Source organism: Phyllostomus discolor, chromosome 5 (genome assembly GCF_004126475.2).
Source record: "Phyllostomus discolor isolate MPI-MPIP mPhyDis1 chromosome 5, mPhyDis1.pri.v3, whole genome shotgun sequence".
Classification (NCBI taxonomy): Eukaryota; Metazoa; Chordata; class Mammalia; order Chiroptera; family Phyllostomidae; genus Phyllostomus; species Phyllostomus discolor.
Genome location: NC_040907.2, coordinates 15,254,497 through 15,270,182, shown reverse-complemented (window position 1 = coordinate 15,270,182; position 15,686 = coordinate 15,254,497). Strand labels below are relative to the sequence as shown.

The window sequence follows — 15,686 nt, the reverse complement described above, 5'->3', positions numbered from 1 at the left end:
ACACCATCAAGCCGGCTGGTTCCCATCAGAAAAGTAAAGGGATGTCAGTCCCCGCTTCCCTACCCAGCATCCAACGCCCCCACATGACCTGAAGCTTAATGGGATGGTGTCATCAGCCCCGGAGCTTCATGGGAGGGGTCAGAAGTGGGGGCGCTGAGCTCTCCTCAAAACCCGCAGGAACCAATCTCGAAGAGCTGGTTCTGACCTCTGATCAGGGAATCCAGAATCCCAGCCTCTAAACAAGTGGGGCAGAAGGGTAGGGAGAGGAAGATCGCAGAACAACGGAAAAATTTAAACCCAAGTTTAACTTGTGGCTGCTAGGAGATAGATGAGAGGCGTGATATTTAACGTTGCTTGGAGCATTCAAAAGGGCTGGGGAATGTCGGAGCCATGAGAGGACATAAGGATTCAGGGATGTGAGTGGAAAGTTGATATCATCGTCCCCTGAACAGCAATGAAACGGTTTTATTTCTTCTTTTGCGTTCTGTCCTGCAGGACTGCCGCTTGACCTTGAAAAGGGCATTTATTGTCCCTTCAGACCCTTCTCCCACATTGCATAAGGCCTCCTTTCCAATCAGTGTTGACCCTGCCATTCCCTCCCTCACGAGCCATCAGTGACTCCCATGCCTTCTAGGGTCACTTTAAACTCCTCATCAGGCATTCAAGGCCCTCTGAGAAGCGGCTTCCTATGCTTCTTTTTCCGGGCTCATCTCCCACCCCCTCCCTGGCTCTCCCTTCCTGTGATTTCCCTCTGTGCCTTTGCAAATGCTGGCTCCTCCACCTGGGCCGGGGGGGGGGGGGGGGGGGGGGGGGGCGGGCGGTGTTGGGGGTGTGGGGGTGCCCACTCGACCTTCTCTGCTTTGCCCAAACTTTGCTGGGTTTGCCACTCATCAATGAATGGGACCAAAAGCACCCCCATTTTGGATCACTCGTTCTGAGCTCAGGGCCTGACCTTTAGCAGGGCCTCCGAAACTCATTTTCTGTGGTCCACTATTGCACTTGGCCTGGCTTGCTGGTTTCCCTGCCAGTTCCCTTCCTGGGCATTTGTGTTTCCCCCAGTTGCTGGCCTGGAGGGCCGGAACCATTCTCACTTTTTGCCCTCACCATCCAGGTGCTTAACAAACAGTGAATGAATGCCTCATAAATACTGTTGCATGGAGCTGACACCTATCCTCAAGGGAACAAGGCCCTTCATCGCCTGCTGCTCTCCTAGGCATGTAAGACCCAGCGCAGAAGTGGCTGAGATGCAATACCGAAGTGGTTACCACAGGCAACAGTCAGTTTTTGAAGTCAAGGTACTAAATCAGTATTAAGCACAATCCATAAAGGTTAACGAGCTATCAACACTGGTCTGTTAACACTGTTATCTTGCCCAGTGGTCAAAGGCGGCCGAGGGAAGCAGTAAGTGTGGCTCTAAGTGGTAATCAATGAACGGAGACACGCCTCTGGTCCTTTGGGGACCACGTGACCTGCCGAGTGAACCCCGGGAAGGAGACAAGGAATGGTAACTCCAACCTTCCAGTAGGAGTGTGTTGGCCCTGGGCGTTTTAAAGCAGATCATCCCAAACATCAGGCTTTCAAGGTGTGTGATCCTTGGGTTACCTGCATCAGAACCACCTGTGCTGTTAGGTAAGAATGCAGACTCTTGGACCCTACCCCAGTCCCACTGGGAATATCTGTGGTTGGGGTGTAGGATTCTGCATTTTAAGGGAACTCCCTAGGGGATCCGCAGGCTCATGAAGGTTTGCAAACCTTTACCCGCCATTCTTGAAAACGTACAGTCGGTCTAGGGGAAGAAGGTTTGCAGCCAGAAAGAAGGCTGTAGCTCCATTCCGGAGATCGAGTGCGTCTCCCAGACATGTATCCCCATGGGGATGGGGGACCCAAACCGTCCCTGCTGACTCCAGAGAAATTAACCAGCAACTCCAGCTTGGTTCACTGACCTACAGGCGAGGTGAGGAGGATGGAGGGAGGAGCTCCCTCAACCTTCCCAGAGGGCACTGGTGTGCAGGAAGATCCATGTAAAACAGCCAGAATTCCCGTCTATTCTTTTTAAGTGATGTGATCCCATTCTATAGGATGGAAAGGGTTTCTTCCTCCCTTGCGGGCTGAAGTGTCATCTCTCTGCCCCTGTCCTATTCTCGTCCTTCTTCTCTTAACTTCCCAGTTCCTTTCCGGGCAGGGAGGGAAAGCAAGCAAATAGTTCACAGAACCAAAACGAAATTACTTTTCAGAGCGGATCCACTAAAAACACATCAAGCACATTTTCACTGGGGAGCGCAGACACCGGGAAGGCAGAAGTGCATTTCCTACCGGTGAATGACAGGATGTCCCGCCCACGGCTGGCCCACTGGGCTGTGCAAAGGCGACACAAATGTTATCACAAATACGGAAGCACAAGTGAGAGGGGCAGAGGGCAGGCCTGCGCTCGAGGTGGGGAAAGATTAGATAGACTTAAAGGTCTCCAGCCTTTCCCTGGACTTGGAGAGGAAGCGCAGGCTCTCCGCCTCGCTTTAGCTCTGGAGCACGTGGCAGCCTTTTCGGTGTGAGACTGAGGAAGCACAGTCACCGACCTCGAGGAGGATGAAGGCTTCCCAAGTCCGGCTTGGCTCACCAGGCAGAGGCTGAACACCACACCACCCACCTGGGATCCTGCTTCCGTCCTCCCCCCTCACCCCCAACCTTTGAAATTTCCAAGACCAAGGTAACACCCTCTGCCAGAGACAAAGCCTTTTCAAGATCCCCATCAGCACAGTTCCCGGTTTACAAAGATTAGACTTGAAAGGCAAGTTTTAGAACTGGGAGCTGGACCACTGACAGCACGGCGTGAGCAGCTGTAAGTGGAGGGGAGGTAGGGGATCCCCTTCGAGGTGGGCTCACTCCTTCTTGGTGTGCTCCAGGACTCGGTAGGGAACGCCGGAGGCGCTCCTGGAGCCGTGCTCTTCTTGCATGACGGGCAGGGTGGCAGGAGCGTAGATCTCGGAGATGTTGTCGTTGTTTTCCAGTGCCCCGTAGGAAAAAGAAGCTTTGAGGTCGGGCTGGACGGCCATCCCCTTGTCATGCATGTTCTGCAGACCTGAAATGAAAGCCATTTCCCCCGAATCATTATGCCGTGAGCGGGCGAAGGAGGCTGCACCTCTCTCTGTCCCGCCACAGACTAATTACAGGGCTCAAGAGCTAATCATGTGCATTGTCCATTTCCTGAATGCTTTAGATTGAAGAAAGAACACCCATAAATATACACTGGAAACATTATGGTTGCTAAGCAAGAAGGGACGCATCTTCAGGAAATATGCACACAGACCAGCCCTCTGTCACGAAGAACCACGGGCTGACCTAGAACTTGACAGTGGGAGTGCCTGTCTGGGCCACCAGGGGCGTCGGGGGGGGGGGGGGAGGGACCAACACTGTGCTTTGAACATGGTAGATGCCATCACTTTTCTGAGTTAAATCGGGATCCAGAAAATGTCGTCAGAAAATTGTTGACAGAAGAGGGGAACCTCTGTGCCATGGACACGTCACGGTGACAGATGCATCTGAAAGCTCAGAGGGAGAGCCTGACCGTAATGTCGACACCCCCGAGCCATCCACAGGGTGAGGTGTCATTTCGAGTGTTGCTCTGGGCACAGTGATGTTGGATTCCCGCTTACACTTGAGGGCAAAGACTTCCGTCGCTGATTCCTTTAGCCTTACTGTGCAGCGCCCCTAGTCGGGTGGGGGCCTGATGCTTTCTGAGGCCAGCTCTCATTCACTCTGCAAACAGGCTGGGCAGGCCCGGTTTGTGGAAGACGCTTTGCTACCACATTGCACAACCTGAGCTGAGGCCACTGCACAAGGCCAAGTCTGACGCTGTAGAGAACCAAGACCCTTGGAACCCACCTGCCCCCGGGCTGCATCATGAGAAACTCAGTGCGGAGTGTTGTCTGTGAGGGCGGGGTGATGGCAGAAACAGAGGACATCTGGCTGCTTAATGTGCCTCAGGCACCAGGCTGAGTGCTTCGAGGAGTAATAACAGCGACAGAAATAATGACAATAGATAACGTGTGCTGAATGTTCACTTGGTGGCAGATGCGGTCACAAAATTTGATTTCATTCTATCCTCACAGCTACCAATAAGGAAGATGAGGCAGCTGGAGGTCAGGAAGGGATTACGTGGCGGTGCCAGGATGCACACTCGGGTGGTTTAAACTCTGAAATCCACACTCTTACTTATGTTTAGAGAGAAGGGAAGGGAGAAAGAAAGGGAGAGAAACATTGATGTGTGTGGTTGCCTCTTCCACGCCCCCAACTGGGGCGGGGGGAGGGGGGCCTGGCCCACAACCCAGGCACGTGCCCCGACTGGGAATCAAACTAAGCAACCCTTTGGTTCGCAGGCCAGCACTCCATCCACTGAGCCATGCCAGATGGGGCTGAAACTCACACTCTTGACTGGAACACTGTGTGGCCACCCTATACACCTGCACTTAATCTCCAAAAATGCTATGACAGAGATATGCTACTATCCTCATTTGCTGGACAAGAAACCAGATTCAGAGAGGTGAAGTGACTTGCCCAAGGTCACACAGCGATGAGAGACAGAGCTGGGATCTGGCGCTGAGGCCCGTGCTCCTCCTATTCCCTCTGCAAACGGGCTGGGCAGGCCCGGTGTGTGGGAGACGCTTTGCTACCACACTGCACAAGCCTGAGCTGACGGTCATCTGAAGGATGCAGTTTAAGTGGCTGTGGTTTGAATCTGGGGAAGGCGAGGGGAAGCCTGCTCCTCAGGGAAGAGAGTTGCCTTACTAGGTGTAGCTGAGCTTTTGGATTTTGCCAACGTTCTCCAGCCACAAATCACCAGGAACACACCTATCGTCTCACAATCCTGGCTTCACCGGCTCACTGCAGGGAGGGAGACGGACACCATGGGGAACTGTGGGCTGCTTTAGCAAGAAGGTAGTAGGAAGGACTTACTACTTGGGTTTGTGTTAGGTGATTTTGGGCAGGGTTTAAGGAAGCAGAGATGGTTCTATAATTGAAGCTCTTAATAATTCTTATATAGAAGGAGAGAAGACCAGATTGAGGCTAATGCTGCGATTGGTTAAGAGCAGCGGTCACTCATGTTAGGGAGACGGTTGGTCCTCTCTGTGGCTGGACAATGTTCACGGGTCGTCTGTATTCAGACGTGATTCGGGAGCGGTCCCCGTGTGTGTCTCGATCCTTCACCGTCACAGAGCGGCCTTGCCCGATGTGGTGAGGCTGTGTGTGTGCAGCCGGGGGACAGCAAGGCCCAGCTCCTACCCACCAGGCCCTGCTTTCCTCTTTCTCCTTCTTGGGAAGTCTTTCAGGTGCTAGAATTACTTCCAGCCCCTCCAAATTCTGACGGGGGGTGAATCCAGGGGCTTCAAATGCCTCTTGGACAGCAGGCACTGGTCTGTTGGGAAGAGACCAGTCTAGGGAGGCCACAAACAAGACCCCGACGCTGGTCAGGGAAACCAAGGGGCTAGGAAAGCCACTCTGTGTGTGGACTTGTGCTCTCCAAGTTCTGCCTGGCCTCAGGCCACACCAGCGTTTGAAGTGTTCTAAAGCAAAAGGGCAGTGAAAGCAAATTTAACCAGGCATCTTCCATGTCCCAGGCACTGTGCAAGGGGCCAGTCACATGTCGTGTCGCCATCCCGAAAGGAGGCCCGAGGTCACAGAGCGGGCAGGGGCAGAGCTGGGGTTGGACCCCAGGCCGCCTGGACTCGAAGCCCACACTCTTCATGGCACGAGACACGTCTGCCCAGGAGCGTGTGACAGGCCACAGCAACAGGGCAGAGTCTCCCTCCTTCGACACCTGCTTCCCATGGGTCACCAGGTACAAGGAGGAAGCACGGGCCACATCCACAAAGAGGCCACAGAGCGTTGGTCTTTGGGACAACTTTGGGTCGCCTTCTGTGTCCTACCAGGAAATCCGTCTGTATATGTACATATACAAACACTTCCACAGATGTACACATGTACACGGTTCATCAACACACGGACACACGGACACATACACATACTTGCACACACACGGAGTTGACACCTCACCTATCTGGAACTCAGCTATCCAGCGCCCTCATCTATCCGGAACACAGCCGAGAACAAGGAAGTAAGCAAAAAAGGCATCTGAGCTGCCAGGTTAGACGTTTACAAAGTCCATGCACTAAAGCCCATGCACTGCACTCCTAGGAGAAACCTGAAGGCCCCATCTCAGAGCTTATTTAATTTTATGCACAATTTGAACAAGTGGGGTCCAAGGACAAGACGGACACGGAGTCGCCCTGCTGGTAACAGCAGGAGTCACAGGCCGGTAGCGGCAAGAAGGACAGACCACGGCTTCACAGCAAGGGAGGAAGAAATGAAATAGAAAGTAGACACACAAACCCTGGGCGCATTTGCGGCAGGGGCACCTCAGTCGGCCCTGAGGACACACTTGCGCCGCAGCACTCCGGACACAGCAGCACTCTGTGCTGCCACCGTGACTATACCTGGCTCGTCAGACTGTCTTAATGAAGCGCGGGAAAGAGTTCTATCAAATATATTGAAAATAACAAGTGTGAGTTAAATGGTGAAAGCCAGTGGTCCCTGGCAACTCAAAAAATTTAGGTCAGCAGACCTGGAGGGGCTGGCCCAGCGCCCTAACTTTTCTGATCTGGATGCCATTGGGCTGGGCGGGTCCTCCCCGGTTCTCCACTGGCCACCGCGCCCCCATTTCGGTGGGCTTCGGCTTTGGCTTCCCTGACTGCATGTTCCTGTTCCTGTTAGGCCTTAAGGGCATTCAAGCTTGTGCTTCTCAGCCTAAACTCTTTTTAGGTCCTAGGAAATTCAGCTTTCCAGAACAATCCACTCCTTTGTGGTGTGACGAGTGAGGTTATAGTATTTGAATTTCCTTCATCCTACTTTCCTTCCCCTCTCTGATCAATCCATTCCAGCGAGATAAACGGGTTTTTCCTTTTGCAGGCGGGAAGCCTGGTGCTGCAGATCGTAATTAGTGATATCCACTGGGAGTCAGGATGGTCTTTAAAAGATCCCCAAATAGACACGGGAACTGGCAAGATGTGCTCAGAACCGACTGAGGCTTCTCAGCCGTTACCTCCTTTTTGGCACGCTGAGATGAAAAAAATAAAGAACAGAGAGACAGTCACACCGAAACGGCACAGCACGCCCTCCCCGTACCACACCCGGCGGCGGCCGGCTGTCTCTTTTCAAAGGGGACGCAGCAGTCATCCTACAGCGACGAGCCGGCCAGCTGGAGACGGGAGGTTTTAACATTACCTGGCATGGCGTCCATGGAAATATAGGGCTCAAATGGAACGGCCTTCTTCCTGTTCCGTGTGATTAAGAAGACGCCGAAGAATGCGATGAGGCACCTGAGGGACAGAGAGATAAGGGAGGCAGAGAAGTCAGGCCACGGTGAGGGTGGGAGGGCGCTTCCAGACCCAGGGAATGGAAAAAAGGTGGGAAGGAGGCCGCAGCTGCGGAGTGGGGTGCTGGCCGCCCAGCGGCCCGCAGGGGCTGCTGGGCCTGAGACCACTGGGGAGCAGATGTGAGATGAATGATAATACCCCTTCCAGCACTCCGCACAAGCCTTCATCAGAATGAACTAGACTCTCCCAGGTAGAACTTGAGTGGTTCTTCACTCCTCGTTAGCCTGCATCTCAGAGCCCTGCCCTAGAAAAGGTTTGTTGTAACTTAACAAGCAGTTCTTTAGGGCCCACGCTTACTCAATGCAGGAGTGAGAGAGTGAAAACGCAAATGCCTGCACTCCCCCATCGCATTCCCCGGGGAGGCATATGTTTCTCCAAAGTCTTTTTTGTTTTTTTTTTCCATTTCTCTAGAGCTTCAGCAAGCGCACTTCCTAAAAACCGAGGTGTAATATTCGTGCAGTAAAATGAGCAAACCCTAATTACAGTGTCATGAGTTTTACCTGTGTACACACACGTGTGATCATTGCCAGGCCAACAGAGAAGACACTGCCATCCCCTCCACTCCCAACAGTGTCCCTGGGCCCTGGCCCAATTCATGCCACCGTCCCCCAGAGGAAGCCCCTGTTGTGACTGTTCTCGCCACAGACTCGAGGTGCCAGGTTCTGAACTTCTCCGAAGCTACCTCGCCGCGTGGATGGGTCTTTCATAGCTAGTTCCTTTCACCCAGCAAATGTTTTTAAGATTCATCTACTTTATTGTGTGTTTTAGTTCATTCGTTTTAATTGTTGTGGTGAATCCATTGTCTGAATAGACCACAATCTGTTTTTCATTCTCCTGTTGGTAGACATTGGGGTTGTACCCCATTTGGGCACATTATGAATAAAACTATTATAAATATTCATGTATAGGTCATTTGGTCAATATAGGTACTCACTTCTCTTGGGAATATATCTATCTAGAGGTGGAATCGTGGGATCTTAGAATAGACTACACATAAACAGAAAGAGTAACTTTTTCCACCTAATGTATCCATGCCAACAGACTGGCCTCAATTTTTCAAAAAATTGCTACTTGAGGCAATTGGTGCAATAGGCACCATGCTACTTTACTGTATAAATATACTCTAATTTAACCTGTTCCTACTGCTGGGCATTTAAGTGGTTTCCAATTATTTGCTTACACAATTAATTTGAAAATTAATAAGTAGCCTCACACATGTGTTTTTGTGCCCCATTTCAATGATTCCCCCAAGATAAATGAGTAGAAATGAAATGCTACCTCAAAAGTATGCTCATTTACAGTTTTTATTGATATGGCCAAATTGTCCTCTTGCACATTAAAGAACTTCTCACGGTCTCCTCATCCTCTTGCCAACAGGGAATATTATCAGTCCTATTAGTTTTTGTAAAACGAAGGCACCTCATGGAGCTTCAATATGTATTTCTTTGATCTGAGGTCAGAGAGTGAGGCCTTTCATGTATTAAAGTAGGATTTTTAGAAAAGACGAGGAGATTGAAGACCGAAAGGGAGGAAAGGGGAAGGAAACAAAGCCCGAGGGAGAGTAAAGAGGTCCCCTCTGGGGACAAAGCACCAGCGCCCCGCCCCCCACACTGGCTCTCAAGTGCTGCCTGCGGGGCTGAGGCAGGGACCGGGAGAGGGGCCGCCCACACGGGGGCGCTGTTGCGCACGAGAGGGCGGGGCCGGGGCGGGGCCGGGGTGGGGCGGACTCACCCCAGCGCAAACATGCAGATGTGCAGCGCGTCCTCACCGAGGAAGTCCAGGTAGAACACCGCGCCTGCAGCAAAGGAGGGGAGAGAGCTGTTTTGGGGGCACCCGCCTGCCCGCGTGCCCCTGTGTCTGGGGCCCAGCTGAGCTCTCTTTCCCGCAGGGAACCAAAGCAATCAACATCTACTATGACTGCACTTAGCGAAGTACCAGGAGAAGGGAATAAAAGCCATTTAAGGGAAGAGATTGTCTTCTTTCTCCCACGCCTAGGCCTCTCTTATCTTCATCTATTTTTAACTTTTTATTTCGAGATAATACTCCACTCGCAAAAACGGTGCGCTCTCTCTGGGGCCTGCCTGTGACCTCCCTCTCAGGCATGCATCTTCTTCACTTTTCTCTCTTCAACTCTGAGCACAGGTGGCGACCACAAGGCCCACGGGCTGAATCCCGCCCTCCACCTTGTTTCTACCCACCGGCAGTGCCGAGCTCTCCCTTAACTGTTCAGGAGTAGTTACGTGACGCAGTCCTAAAATTACATTCGGCCCTTTGAAGGCAACCGCGAGGCTGATGGGGCCCCCGGTGACAATGAGTTTGGAAAGGGCCCCAGGAGACTTGCAATGAGGGGAGCCACGGGCAGCAGCAGCCTGTCCCTGACTAGCCCTGAACTGTCCCCGAGGCCCCTTTCCTCTGACTTTGCAGGGAGCGGCAGCAGCCCCACCCCCCACTCACTTCTTTCCTGTAATGTTTCTAGGGAGCCCAAGCAGCCCGCCGCTTTGAAGATTGTAGTCACTGCGGCCACGTAAAAACAAACAGACTCTGACGTGCTTGTAGCCTCTAAAGCCCCCTCAGAAAGAAACTTTAAAACAATTAGGGGTGGAGTAGAAGAAAAGGGCAGTGTCACAATAATAGTGATCACGGACCGAGCCCCTATCATGTTGCAGATGCTTCATGGACCGATGATCTCTGGGATTTCTGTGGGAGGAGCCTGCGGGCACTTGTGCTGGGAAGGCTGCGCAGCTAGCAGAGGACAGTAGAAACGGTTAAAGAAACCTTGCATAAGCACCAAAAAGTCAGGGACATTCAGTTTGTACATATTTCAACCTCAGGAGGTAAGTGTTATCACTTCTATGTCACGAATGCAGAACTCAGGCACAGAGGGGTGAAGCGGTTTTCCCAGAGCCACACAGTCCTGCGTCTCCCTGGCTCTAAACCCTGCGCTCTCTCCAGGGGCAGAATGAGTCGGAGCAACTGGCCAAGGCAGAGCCTCCTTCCTCCACACGGGGGCGCTGCCCCTGCTGCTCAGGGGGAAGACGGAAACCTGGCGATCCGCCACCCTTACCTGCGGTGATGGCGGTGGTGGTGGACAGAATGTAGCCCACGCTGGCAATCAGAGAGGAGTCGTACATCTGTGAGGCTTGAGTTAAGAACCTGCAAGGCAAAAGCACTCTGGTCAGCAGGCCGTGAGGGTGCTGGAAAGGCCGAGGAGGAAGCTGTGGACAGCAGCCTTGGTTTGAGATGTGAAGATGACCCACGACAGAACGTTCCTCGGGTTCATGAAGGTGCCATCCTTGTGCGTCTCTAGGTCTGAGGTCCATGCTTTGCTCCTGTTCTTCCCCAGGGTCATAAGCTGAGGCCCACCCCCATTCACCAAGTGGGCCGTGCCTTCCTGGTCTGACACCTTTGACCACGTGGTTCTCGTAACTGGAAATGTCCTTTCCCTCACCGTGGTGTCCCCTGGGTCCCCTCCACTAAAAAGAGCCATTCCAGGTGGCTTAAACACTCCAAGAAACTGTAATTTCACTGGTAACATTCTGTCTTGTTAACAATTTTTTAAGCCAAATTTTCTTCTTCATTCAAAACCACCGTGATCACTGTAATATACAGGGGTAGGCAAAAGTAGGCTTACAGTTGTTCGTGTAAAGGGAACAGGCATGCAGGCTACGATGATAATAACACAAGAATAAACTGTTTCGCATACTCACAACTGTAAACCTACTTTTGTCTGTCCCTGTACATAGGAAAAAGAGAGGGAAAGTTGGAACTATTCCTAATCTCTCCCTCTAGGATAAACATTGCCATTGTTTCAGAACATATCTTTGTCCTTTGTATGTGTAGTATTTTAGTTACTATGGTTGCTTACACTGTAACTTGTTTCCCATTCAACTGTAACCGTGTTCCCCAGGCTGCTCCCAGCAGGGCTATGAGAGCCTTGAGGACAGTCTGTGTGTGTGGAAGGCCCCGCACAGGCCTGGTACACAGTAGGCCCTCAGTGAATGTGTACTGAGTAGGTGACTGAGAAGCACTCAGGAGGTGGGCGGGGCATCTGGTTCATCCTTGTAACCCCTGCAGTGCTGGGCACAGGGTCTCCGCTTGGCAGGGGCTCAGTGGCGATGCCTAGAATTGATGCAGTATGGCTGTGAACAGCTGTAATCGACAGAGTAATAGTAACAATGGTCGTAAAAGAAGCTGCTGTCTACCGGGCTTTATGTGGTTCCCTCAGGCAGGGCCTGTTATTTGCATTTGCAGACAAAGAATCTGCGTCTTAGAGAAGCTGAGGGGAGGTGGCCATGCAGAGGGGTGAGGGCCATGGGCTGGGAGCAGGATGTCAAATCTCAGCTGCACCACTTCCTGGCCCTTTAACCTCACTTTGCTGTGTGGTCCCTCATGTGCAAGACGAGGGCTGTACCATCCACATGAATGGGGTGCTGTGGGGATGCAACGAATTCAAGTTCACGTGGAATCACTGAATGTAAAGTCAGCCCACGCTGGGCATCAGTCACTCCCACGATCCCTTGAGGCCACACTGGTGGACAGTGAGCCCAGGCCTGCCCAGGCGAATCAGCCTCACACATCACCCTGAAACCTGCACAGTCCACCCTCCTGTCCCCACGCAGGGTGTCTCATTCCCTTCCAGGCCCACAGCTGGGCACCGAGTCTCAAATGTGAACAAGGCCCCCTCACTACGGCTGCTTCTGACTTAACTCTTGTGCCCAGAGAGAAGCGATCACCTTGCTCTTCCACTTGGGATGATGTGGGGGAGATTCCTTGAGGACAAGAAATGACCACCCTTTGTCTTTCACCTCGCCCACCAGCCGGTGCCTCGTGAGGCTGGAGCAGCCCTGGCGTCAGAAATGCGCGCCTGCCAGGGGCAGGTGGGAGACGAGGCTGCCTCTGACCATCTCTCACGTTCTGGGGCCGAGCGTCAAACACCCCCACTCCAGGCTTCGTCTTTCCAGCAACGGAGCTCCCACATGTGACAGCTCAGCAAATTGGCCACTCCGCTCTCTCCACAGCGGGCGCCAGACCCCGGCCCCAGGCTGCCTCTGCACGTTCTGCCTCTCCGGCAGCTTCAACAGCAACGCGATGGGGCCCAGACAATGGAGGAGCCCAGCCCGTGTGCCGAGAGGCCTAGCAGGAGAGAACTCGCTACTCACGTGGCTTGGTAGACGGCGGTTGCCACCATGCACACGAGCATCACGTAGAAGATGGGGTAGTTGAGCTGCAGGTTCCCCTGGATGGACAAGACGAGCATCCCGGCCACGGCCTTCACTGTCACCACCGTCATTGAGCCTGCAGAGAGGGCGAAAGGGCATGTGGGGACCTCGGGAACACGGAGGGAGCCGGGCCCTGAAGGTCAGTTTATCGCCGCAAAGGGCTTGGTGAGGAGAATGGAGGGAACCCCGGCGCAGCCGACACAGGGATTCACGTGGGGAGAAGTCGCTCTCTGTCCGGGGCTCTTGGACGCCCCACTGTCTGTGCCCCTGGACCGGAGAAGCAAGGTGGGCAGAGCCCTGACAGGTGTTTCCGAATGTTGCTTCTAAACTCTACCAGGAAAAGCAATGAGTTCAGGTCTCTGAACCCCAGAGTGGGTTTGTTTCATCCCCACAACTCGTGTAAGTGCCCGGGACACGGGGGGAGCCACGCAGTCTCTGAACGGACAAACGGACTTATTGAGTATCCTCCTCGTGGCGACCACAGGGAAAACACGTGCTGTGTAAAGCCCTCTAAAAAAATCTCACTCGGTTGTATTTTTAAAAATCACTTCTTCAGACAGAGGTCCCAAAACATGTTCCCCCGCTGAAGAGCAAGTCCAGAAGGTTCCGAGGCACGTCGGCCACTCCTCCTGTCCCCTTCTCACTCACGTGGGCAGCCTGATGCAGCTGCTTAGCTCACCGGGCTGTGTTTGACGTGTTTTAGAACCCTACTCTTAATGGATGGGCACGTGCTTTTCCAAAACATACGTGTTCATGTATTCGAAAGTTATGGTTGTGCGACACTGTGTTTACATGTGTGCACATGACGGGACATGTGCAGGAAACACCACTTAAAAGGTGGAGATAAAAACAAATTCCAATGTGGTCTTCTCACGCACCTGGTGGTGGTCCTGCTCACTCAGCACAAAGACCACCGCTGGCGCAGAAACGACTCCTGACTCTGAACTGCCAGACCCCCCTGCTGAAGCAAGAGTTAAAAGAAGCCACCCCCAATGGTGGTACAGACGGAGCCCCTCATTCTGGCTGAAATGCTCTGCTTCCCATTTCTCTCAGCTTCTGCTGCGGCCACTGCCCATCTCACATGGCGGCTCCCAGGCCCCCTCGGCTCCGAGGCTGGTTTCGAACAGCAGCAGCCGGGTGAGCCAAGCCACTTCATCAGGCTGCCCTTGTGAGTAAGAAGGGGACAGGAGGAGTGGCCGATGTGCCTTGGAACCTTCTGGCCTTGCTCTTTGGCGGGGGAACACATTTTGGGGCTGTGATCTTCTGACCCAGTTTTAAAACACCACCAAGGGATGAACCCCTGAAACACTATGCTCAGTGAAAGAAGCCAATCACGAAAAGCCACGTGATGCATGCTTCTATGTATGGGATATGTCCAGGAAGGCAGGTCTATAGAGACAGAAGGCGGATCAGTGGTTGCCAGGGGCTGGGAGGAGGGGGAAGTGGGGAGTGACTGCTCATGGGCATAGGGTTCTTTCTGGGTGACAAAAATGTTCTGAACTTGAACCATGGCAGTTGCATAACTCTGCGAATACACTAAAATCCACTGAATTGTGTACTTCGAACAGGTTAACTTTATGGCATGTGAATTATGTCTCAGTAAAGCTGTTTTTAGCTCTGGCTGGCATGGCTTAGTAGATCGAGTATTGGGCCTGTGAATTAACAGGTCACTGGTTCGATTCCCAGTCAGGACACATCCTGGGTTATGGGCCAGATCTCCAGTAGGGGGCACACAAGCAACCACACATTGAAGTTTCTCTCCCTCTCTCTCTTCTTCCCTTCCCCTCTGTCTAAAAATAAATAAATAAATAAATAAAGTCTTATTTGAAGAAAATAAACCTTTAAAAAATAAAGTTGTTTGAAGAAAAATCAAAATAATCCACCCTGTCTTAGGGTGACACCTCTCTGTGGCTGATGGCATGTCGCTGGAGTGGGGGCTCACTATGGGAAGGACAGAAGAGAAGCAACACGTGTGGGGCCTCTGTGCTCATCCCGCTGAATTCCCCTCTCCCCCGGGGCCCGGGTGTTCTCCTAGGCCCACTGGTGGAGGGCAGTGCGGCTTGGACAGGGAGAGAACCGGGAGACAGTGGCGGGGTTCCGCCCACCCCTTGCCTTTCCCCTTCCCCAGGAAGCAGGTGTTTATCAAAGCTCCGTTTAGTAATCAAACACTGTGTGGGGTTACAGCCTTGCCCCAGTCTGATTTAGGAACCATTTCCCCCATGGCACCCGTGTCTCTAAAAGGGAAGGAAAAAAATTCTTGCCTTTGAATCCAGAATTGCTTCCGGAGCTCTGACTGGTTTTCCACGGACCCTTAAGGCCTCGGTTGTTGAAAGCTGGCCCACCTGTGACGTCTCTGAAATAACCTGCTCACCCTCTCCGCCCGTACTCCGCCCTTCTCCACACTGCACGCATCACCGGCCGAATGTGCATTACTGTGCATTCGCCTCCTCGTTTGCTGCCGATTCCTCCCTTTAGAATGGAGGCACCTGGGGTTTGTCTGTCCTGTGCATCGCTGATGCCAGTTTCCAGCACATTGCTGGCACTCAGGCGACTCGGCACTTGAGTGAGAACGCCACATGCAGCCAGTACGTGATGGAACTAACGGGAACGGCCTCCAGCAGGCGGGGACCTGCTGGGGCTCACGGCGATGGCACAACTCATTCACCCGGCCCCACTTACCGAGTAACGCCACCAAGAGGAGAATCACGACGATGTTGTTGGCGTTCTTCTCCTTGTAGAAGTACAGCAGCAAGCAGAACAGAATGATCTCCACAAGCTACGGAAAGCAGCGAGAGGGGGTGGGGTGTCAGTGGGCAAGACCGGGAGACCCCGGGAGCCTGGGCTGGAGGTTACTGGGCTGACTTCATTAGTCACAGACCTTCGAGGGCACGGAAACACCCAGCACTCCCCAAACCACTGAAAGGATCCTGTGGTAAAGGAGGGGACGCTGCGTGAATCTCTCGAACCCCTGGACAACACAGAGGAGTCTGCTTCATGGTTGAGCTTTGAGGGTGACAGGCTGGCCTCACGTTTACCCTTT

General features: G+C 52.9%; 1 protein-coding gene across 2 annotated transcripts in view; it reads right to left on the bottom strand.

Annotated features, from left to right (window-relative positions):
• Positions 1–1,105: 1,105 nt before the first annotated feature.
• NIPAL3 (NIPA like domain containing 3) overlaps positions 1,106–15,686 on the bottom strand; it is a 31,674-nt gene continuing 17,093 nt past the window's right edge. Inside the window, exons 7-12 of one of the 2 annotated variants that reach the window (XM_028512237.2) lie at positions 15,326–15,422; positions 12,587–12,722; positions 10,492–10,580; positions 9,159–9,222; positions 7,276–7,370; positions 1,106–3,076 (exon numbers count right to left, since the gene is read on the bottom strand). In XM_028512237.2, coding sequence (XP_028368038.1) covers positions 2,877–3,076; positions 7,276–7,370; positions 9,159–9,222; positions 10,492–10,580; positions 12,587–12,722; positions 15,326–15,422 — 681 coding nt within the window. In that variant the 3' untranslated portion in view covers positions 1,106–2,876. Of the gene's footprint in view, positions 3,077–6,048; positions 6,081–7,275; positions 7,371–9,158; positions 9,223–10,491; positions 10,581–12,586; positions 12,723–15,325; positions 15,423–15,686 lie in introns of those variants that run through there. The other variant, XM_036025527.1, reaches the window with a different exon arrangement.